This window comes from Gastrolobium bilobum, unplaced genomic scaffold (assembly GCF_033153095.1).
Source record: "Gastrolobium bilobum isolate Gb01-03AN ecotype WA unplaced genomic scaffold, APGP_CSIRO_Gbil_v1 utg19226, whole genome shotgun sequence".
In the NCBI taxonomy this organism is placed as follows: Eukaryota; Viridiplantae; Streptophyta; class Magnoliopsida; order Fabales; family Fabaceae; genus Gastrolobium; species Gastrolobium bilobum.
The window spans coordinates 163815-173147 of record NW_026896248.1 but is presented as its reverse complement, the minus strand read 5'-3'; the positions used below and the strand labels follow the sequence as shown (position 1 = coordinate 173147).

The 9333-nt window shown below is 38.2% G+C and overlaps 2 protein-coding genes across 2 annotated transcripts; both read right to left on the bottom strand.

Annotated features, from left to right (window-relative positions):
* Positions 1-4638: 4638 nt before the first annotated feature.
* LOC133298452 (uncharacterized) lies at positions 4639-5100 on the bottom strand. The gene has a single exon (XM_061497744.1). It carries the CDS (start codon positions 5098-5100, stop codon positions 4639-4641), a length of 462 nt encoding a protein of 153 aa, XP_061353728.1.
* Positions 5101-5147: 47 nt separating this feature from the next.
* On the bottom strand, positions 5148-8973 carry LOC133298451 (uncharacterized). Its single transcript, XM_061497742.1, has 9 exons — positions 8884-8973; positions 8382-8568; positions 7993-8271; positions 7538-7626; positions 6881-7490; positions 6069-6686; positions 5959-5974; positions 5617-5813; positions 5148-5491 (listed from the first exon to the last, which is right to left on the bottom strand). Exons 1-9 carry the CDS (start codon positions 8971-8973, stop codon positions 5148-5150), a joined length of 2430 nt encoding a protein of 809 aa, XP_061353726.1.
* Between the last annotated feature and the right edge of the window lie 360 nt (positions 8974-9333).

Genomic DNA, 9333 nt, shown 5'->3' with positions numbered 1-9333 from the left:
TATAGTTTGGAAACTCTCTATTGACTTAAGATCCCGCAAACATATAATGCGAATAAATTAAGAAAATTTGTAGCTAAGTGACTTGTATGATGAACCTTAATGAAATCAAATTGATAAATACTTTATCTTCTTCTTCATTTGTGATCTTTTCAAAGTCACGAGAATTTCACTATGAAAGAAATTTAATGCTCACGAGATTGTGAACTTGAAAACATGAACATGAAACATCCATCTTGTGAAAGAATTACAAACTAAACAAATATGAAGAATTGAACTCCATTCTATGGCCTAAACCCTACATTAAAACCTAACGCGTGAACCTTAGGCATCCAAGTGTGAAGAATTAAACTCCAATCTTGAGCTTAAACCCTAGAGTGGAACCTAAGGCATCCAAGTGTGAAGAATTGAACTCCAATCTAAGGCCTGAATCTTAGATTAGAACCTAAAATGTGAACCTTAGGCATCCAAATATGAAGAATCAAACTCTAATCTAGAGCCCGAACCCTAGATTGGAATCTAAGGCTTGAACCGTAGGCTTATAAAAGATGAAAAAATTGAATGCGAGATTCGAAGACATATAAACAATCATCTCATAAAAACATGAAGAATTGAATGCGAGATTTAAGATTGAAACATGAAAGAAAACAAGCATATCACGAAATTATCAAGAACACCTCAAATACTTGAAATAAAGGTACGCAAAATATATTGATTGCAAGTATATACGAAAAGTACAGGATAAATTATTATTGAGCCCACGGGCCTCCATTAAGTACAGACCATAATAAGGGGAAAAAGTCAAAAGACATAATGAAAAAGTAATTAACAGCATCAACAACACTTCTCCCGTCAGCATCAGTAGCTTTATTTCCATCTTCCTCTATGGCATCCATAGTTGTATCTCTTACACCCTTCATAGCAACATTAGGAGTAGCTTCCACCTCCATAGGATCCTCCCAGTTTTCCATATCAACACTTTTATCTTCTTTGGTGGCCTCATTTGTCCTCATTAGCACATAAGCTTGAACAAAATAATGATAATGAACCCCACAGAGATAGACTCCATCAAGATTCACTAGTCTAACATGACCAAGTAAATTATTATGGGTTTCCTTTGTATACGCTACCCAAATGGGTTGATATTGTTTGCATTCAAAGCCAAAAAAGTATTAGAATATAGGGGTGTAAATGGGTCAGCAGGCCTAACAGATGATTATGGCTCGGCCTACATCAAGGAAGTCTCGGCCTATTGCATAAAGTCAAATATAATAGGATCAGGCCTAAAAAAACCTATATAGAAAGCAGGCTATAGACTTTATTTTATATGTCGGGCCTATACGCCTATAGGTCGGCTTATATCATATTATTTATTTTAAATAAAATATTTAAAATAAATAAATTATTATTTTAATATTTTGGAATAATAAAATAAAAAATTAATTATTTTTTTTAATTATTGAATGTCTGATAGGCTTAAACAAGCTAATAAGCCTAGGCCAAGGCTTTTGTTTTTTAAATATAAAACAAGCCAGCCTTATAATTAGAGTCTACACATGCTAACAGATCAGGAAAAGCCTCAAGTATTTTACATAGGCTTGGCCTATTTAAGCCAAAGCCTAGCCTGACCCGGCCTATTTACACCCCTATTTGAATCCGTCAAAGTTTTCACTTTGGTCTGCAGTTGTGTCACCTCTTGAGCTAGATCATCACGTTCCTTCAAGGCGTCATCACACTCTTTCTTTGCAACATCTCAAAACTTCTTCGATGACCCTTTCTATAACACCTCATATTTCTAAATGTATAATTATATGTGATAATGTTGATTAAAAGGGTAGGATTAGTGAAAATTCAGAAATTAGAGCCAAAGTACATAGAAAGGGCAAAATGGTAATTTACCAAATACGTATCCCTAGGTATAAAAAATTGAGTAGAAGGTCTCAAATGATAAAAATAAGGCCGGAAATGGATTCAGGACGAAAAATCGAGTTGATAGGAACGTTTTAGAAATTTTGATGAATAGTGATTTTTCCGGGGTAAAATACTGCGGTATAATTGTACTGATAAGCGCGAAAATATTGTAAGTATTTTTAGGAAACAAAAATATGACATGAACGAGAAAAATACGTAGGTTATGAATTTGTGGTTTAAATTAGGTGATTTATTAAAGTTAATTCGCATGTGGGACCCACATATGGTCTTAAGTGACTTAAGTGACCCTTTTAAGTTTGAAAAATCTGATTCTCTCTCCTACTCTCTTCTTCTCTCCCGCGGACTTTGACACGAGCTGTCAAACTCGCGCAAATTAAAAATTATTATTTTTTATTTAGGGTTCAAAAAATTTGCAGTAAAGTGGTAACTCTAAGTCGTCTCTCAAGGAAATTGTCTGGGTAAAAATTGATTATGAAAACAGAAAATAAAAAGGGGGGGTTTTGGATTTTGGTTGAATAATTAAAAGACAGAATATAAAAATTGGGATTAAAAATTCGTAATTAAAAATTAACCAACCTAAGGTTAGGGTTCCTAGGCTGTCCTTCCTTGGATAAAAATTACCAAATTCGCGATTAATCTCAATTGAATCAGAATTCTTATTTCCAATGGAAAACAATCTGATCATCAAAATCTGATGATCATTCTTTTTCCATAAACGCAATCGCGAACCTCAGATCAAATATCCACAATCGCACGATATCGATCTGAGTTAGGGTAAAGAAACGAATTTGGTTAGAGAATGATCGCAAATCCCCTAGACAGATCCATGGAATCCCTTTCCCTTAGGTTGATTAAAGGGGTTTTAGCCTAGCATGACTAGGATAAACATAATTAAAAATTAAATTTAAATAAAATAAAATAAAAGAAGAAAAAGATGAAGAACGCAAAGAACGCTTCAGAGAAAAATACTTTGATCCTCAAATTCGAAAATTACAGAATGAATAATAGTTTCCTACTTTGCCGTCATATACCCCTACCCAAATCGGGTTAGGGCTCAGTTCTGATCGGCCCATCTGTCTACAATACGAAATAAAATAAAATAAAACTAAAACTTGGCTTTGGGCCACTTAAGTAATTGGATTTTAATTTAAATTACAAGTCCAATAATTAAATAAAAATTCAGCAAAACGCGTCCAACTTGGCGTCAGAAATAGTCCAGCTTCCAGTCCGAACTGGGCTTCGAGATCTTCATAAGAATTGTAACCCCCTGTGTTATCTGAAAAGCACAACAAGAACGGAGTCAATCTGACAACTGTGGATCAAGATATGGCCAAAATACAGAAGTAACGTAAAGTTGAAAAATTCTGACGAAAATAAATTAAACCCAATCAAAAACTAAAAATCTAAATTAACTCAAAAGATCATTATTTTATTCAAATAAATCCTAAAAATACTAATCTAGAGTAACAAATAAGTGCAATAAAATATGAGTTATCAAATTTCCCCACACTTATCTTTTTGCACTCCTGGGCAAAAACTAGAATAGAAAAAGAAAGTAAAGAAATAAGAAAAGAGTGAAGATCAACCTATCATTCCTAATAATTAGCAAGTATACAAAAAATCACGAAGTCTTGAACAGATAAAACAACCGGGACAAAATTTCCTTAATCTTAAATCACAAGATCTGTCAATTTCAATTGCAACTGCAAACTACACAAAAATGGTTCCTCACAGGATACTCTCAATTTTCTCTCAAGTGTATCAGTTAATTCAGTATATCACTCAAATCAACTCAAGAAAATCATCCTACCATAGGCTTGCTCAAGTTCTACTTCTCCACTGCTAATATCACATGCATGCACAAATCAAGAGGGCTTTATGCAGGGTTGTAATGGGGTTGAGGTAAGGGTATGGATGAATATGGAAGAGAAAGCTAAACACCCCAGAAATTTACAAAGAGAAAAAGTTAAGAACTAAAATAAGAACATAAAACGAAGATAATGAAAAGATAGAGAATAACACATTTTTTATTTTATTTTTTGCTTTTTTTCTCTCTTTTTTTTTATCTCTTTTGAAACAATAATACATGGTTACCTCCCACACTTAGACTTTGCACGTCTCGGGCAAACCCCCACACTTAAACAAAACACTACAGTAAAACCAATGCTCAGTAAATCTCCGGGATATGGAATTAATTGGTTTTTCACTTAGGCTTGTAATGTGGCTAAGAAACAAGGGTTACATAAGGCACAAAAGGGCTAACCAAGGGAATACAATGCAAGGATGGCTATTTGGCTAAAGTGGGAAAGAAAAGAAAGAATGCCTCAATCATATTCATGCATGCAAGTGAAAAATGCAGTTTCAAAAAGAACAAGAGCAAGTTTTAGAGGACAACAATCAAGAGCAGAATCACACAAGAAAGAAAGATTGGCCTACAGATGAAGACCATGTCTACAGGCTCAAAACCTCACAAGGGTATACCAAATCATGCAATCAGCAGCACAGTATCAAGGAATAAGTAATGCAATCCAAGAATCAAGAACAAAGCCTAAACAGAAATTACTATCAAACCCTGTGATTTAAGTATAATCCATGTATAACTCACTAATCATAAGAGAACAAGAAAATCAATCAACTCCTTTGTATTTTTTTTCTTAAATCCAAACATGAAAAACAAAGCTAAGAAAGGAAGTGAACTCCCTGTCCTCCTTAAGGAGGGTAAACAACATCAAGCAGCCGAAGCTCTGCATCCATCTGTGTCTCTACAAGCTGCTGCTGTGCTCCTTCATAAAAGGGCTTCAGACGATGCCCATTCACAGTGAAAGTGTTTCTAGTATGCTTATCACTTAATTCAACTGCACCATAAGGAAAAATATCAGTAATAACAAAGGGGCCATCCCATCTTGATCTAAGTTTACCAGGCATGAACTTAAGACGGGAATTGAATAACAACACATTCTGGCCCACTGCAAATTCTTTCCTCAGGATATGCTTATCATGGAATGCCTTTGTCTTTTCCTTGTATATGCGTGAGCTCTCATAGGCATCCAAACGAAGCTCCTCTAACTCTTGCAGTTGTAGTTTCCTTTCTCCCCCTGACTGGATTAGGTCCATGTTACACTGCTTCACAGCCAATATGTCCGATGCTCCAGCTCCACTGGTAGGTGACATGCCTTACCATAAACAAGCTGGTAAAGGGACATCCCAATCGGAGTCTTCTAGGCAGTCTTGTATGCCCACAAAGCACCTTCCAACCTCTTGCTCCAATCTTTTCTATTAGCATTGATAGTCTTCTGAAGGATTTGTTTAACCTCTCTGTTTGAAACTTCAGCTTGACCATCTATCTGTGGATGGTATGCTGTAGCTACTTTGTGGAGGACTTCATATTTTTTTAGTAAGGCATCCATGCTCCTATTGCAAAAATGTGAGACCTGGTCACTGATAATAGCTCGAGGAATGCCAAACCTGCAGAAAATATAAGAATGGATAAAATCTACAACAACAGCAAAATCATCAGTTCGGGTGGCTTTCGCCTCAACCCACTTAGAAACATAATCCACAGCTAAGAGTATGTAAGCAAAACCAAAGGAAACAAGAAAGGGACCCATAAATCAATACCCCAAACATCAAAAACCTCACAGAAAAGTATAGGGTTTTGGGGCGTATCATGTCTACGGGAAATACTACCTGCTCTCTGACAATTAGTACAAGACTTACAAAACTCATAAGCATCATGAAATAAAGAAGGCCAGAACAAACCAGAATCTAGAACCTTCCTAGCAGTTCTTTGTGGTCCAAAATGACCACCACAGGCAGATGCATGACAAAAATTCAAAACAGAAAGAGTCTCATTGTCAGGCACACATCTCCTAACCACTTGGTCACTACAAAATCTCCACAAATAAGGATCATCTCACACATAATATTTAGACTCACTTTTCAATTTCAAGATTTGAGCCTTAGTGGAGTCAACAGGTAATGCACCAGCAACCAAATAATTAACTATATCAGCAAACAAAGGGAACTTACCTTGCAGCTGTAAAAGCTGCTCATCAGGGAAATCATCCCCAATAGGTATAGGGTCAGATGGAAGAGAGGTGATGCGGCTAAGATGATCATCAACTTGTTTTCCGCTCCACTTCTATCCTTAATCTCAATATCAAACTCTTGGAGCAGCAACATCCACTGGATGAGTCTAGGCTTAGCATCTGCTTTCTTTAAAAGAAATTTCAAAGCTGCATGGTCAGAGAAAACAATAACCCTGGTATCTAACAGATATGACCGAAACTTATCAAGAGCAAATACTATAGCCAAGAGTTCTTTTTCAGTGGTTGTATAGTTGGATTGGGCAGAATCCAATGTCCTGGATGCATATGCAATGACATGTGGGGCCGTGTTGACCCGCTGAGCAAGAACAGCTCCAACAGCATAATTGGATGCGTCGCACATCAACTCAAATGGGAGAGACCAATCAGGTGCACGGATCACAGGAGCTATGGTTAAGCAGCGCTTCAGATGATCAAAAGCTGCCTTGCATGCATCACCAAACTCAAAGTCAATGTCTTTCTGGAGGAGGTTGGATAGTGGGAGAGCAATCTTGCTAAAATCCTGAATGAAGCGCCTGTAAAAACCTGCATGGCCAAGAAATGAACGAACTTCCCGCACAGAAGCGGGGTAAGGCAAAGCAGAAATAACATCAATTTTAGCAGGATCCACTTCAATACCCTTTTTAGAGACAACATGCCCTAAAACTATCCCTGACTTAACCATGAAATGACATTTTTCAAAATTCAACATAAGATTGGTTTGAATGCATTTGTTCAAAACTCTACCCAGATTACCCAAACATGCATCAAAAGAAGAGCCATAGATACTAAAATCATCCATAAAAACTTCCATGCAATCCCTAACAACTCAGAAAAGATGCTTACCATTCAACGCTGAAAAGTACCTGGTGCGTTGCAAAGTCCAAAGGGCATCCGCCTGTATGCATATGTGCCAAAGGGGCATGTGAAGGTCGTCTTCTCCTGATCCTCAGGTGCAATGTGGATCTGAAAGTAGCCTGAGTATCCATCCAGAAAACAGTAGTGGGATTTACCAGCCAACCGCTCCAACATCTGATCAATGAATGGAAGAGGATAGTGGTCCTTGCGGGTTGCCTGGTTGAGCCTACGGTAGTCTATGCATACTCTCCAACTGTTTTGAGCTCTTGTTGTAATCAGCTCATTATTCTGATTGGTAATCATAGTGACTCCCGACTTCTTAGGGACCACCTGAACAGGACTAACCCATCGGCTATCAGAGATGGGGTAAATCATTCCAGCTTGCAAGAGTTTTGTTACTTCCTTCTTCACCACATCTAGAATCAGTGGGTTCAAACGCCTTTGGGGCTGTCTCACTGGTTTACCTCCTTCTTCAAGTAGAATATGGTGCATGCATGGAAGACTAATGCCAATAATGTCAGCCATTGTCCACCCAATTGCCCTCTTATTTGCTTTCAGCAAAGTTAACAGTTTATCCTCCTGCTCAGGTAGAAGGTTCTTTGCCACAATGACTGGTAGCTGCTCATTCTCTTCAAGGAATGTATATTCAAGTGGTCAGGCAGAACCTGCAACTCCAATTTCGGAGGCTGTTCAATGGATGGAAGAGGTGTAGTTGGTGGGGAAAATTCTACAGAAAACAAGTCGGCAGCTATGCCTGTAAACAAATTCTCAGAAACAGAATTAGGATCATCAATAATATCAGCAGGCAATTCAGATAATGCAGATTCACACTCAGAATCAGATTCATCAATCAGTGCATCATTAAAACTAGAAAGATGTGATGATATTTCAGCACACACAATGCACTCTTGACTATCACCACAACCACGGAAATCAGAATCATTAGTAGATGAAAAATTAGAAAAATCAGAAAAATCAGCAAGGAATTCAGCAGAAACATCCTCAACAACTTCATCTATCACATCAATGCAGAAAACATAATGCTCTTCCAAAGGATGTTTCATGGCATCAAATATATTAAAATGCACAATGCTATCACCAAACTCCATGGAAAGAGTACCAGAATTAACATCTATCTTGGTCCTAGTTGTTCTCATGAAAGGCCTACCAAGTATGATTGGTGATCTATTAGTAGCAGTCTCATTCTCCATTTCTAAAATGTAGAAGTCAGCAGGAAAAATCAAATTATTAACCCTGACCAATACATCCTCAATCAAACCAGATGGGTGAATACTACTCCTATTAGCTAACATAACCACAATACTAGTAGCACGCAAAGGACCAAGACCAAGAGACTTATAAACAGATGCAGGCATAACATTAATGGAAGCTCCTAAGTCTAGCATGCAATCATCAAAAACAGAATTGCCAATCACACAAGGAATAGTAAATGTCCCTGGATCTTGACACTTTTAGGCATAGGCTGGATGAGTGCCGATACATTCTGACTCAGGTTAACCTGTTCATCTCCCTTCAGTCTCCTCTTGTTGGTGCACAGCTCCTTTAGAAACTTGGCATATCTCGGAATCTGCTGTATTGCATCCAGCAGAGGGATGTTCACCTCAACTTTCCGGAAGGTGTCAAGTATCTCTTTATCTTGAGCCTTTGCTGACTGCTTCTTTGACTGAGTGGCTCTCTGAGGGAATGGCAAAAGGATATGGACATCAGAAGTATCAGTGCTCTGCTTCTTGGAGCTAGTGTCACTTCCCTTAGATGACTCAGCAGCAGTGTGGTTTGGCTCTTCCATTTGCTTGCCAGACCGCAGAGTAATAGCACTCACATTTCTGCTTCCTTTTGGATTTGGAACTGTTTGGGATGGAAGGGAGCTGCCACTTGCTTGTTGATTTTGACTCATTGATGTTGCAAGTTGGCCAATCTGTGTTTGCAGATTCTGGATGGAAGACTCAGTCCTCTGCTGGAACTGCAGATTGTTAGTTGCCATCTGCTTGACTAAATCCTCCAAAGAAGGACCATTTCCAATAGCTTGCTGCTGCATTTGCTGCTGCTGCGTTGGTGGCTGCTGCATTGGTGGCTGCTGCATTGGTGGCTGCTACACTTGCTGTTGAGGTGCAAATTGTTGAAAATTCTGCCTCTGTTGTGAAGGTACAAACTGCTGCCTCTGCTGGAATGGTGCACTTTGCTGATTCTGCTAGAATGGTGCACTTTGCTGATTCTGGTTCCATTTGAGATTTGGATGATTTTTCCAGCCAGGATTATATGTATTGGAGAAAGGATTGTTTTGCTGCCGCTGGTATTGTGGCTTTGCAGGAAAAACTGCAGCAACAGACTGATGAACTTGGAAACCACTATCTTGGAAGGAAGGACAAGTATCCGTGGGGTGAGAAGGATCATAGCAGATGCCACACAGGTTGCTTATCTGTTAAGCAGAAGGTTGCACAGT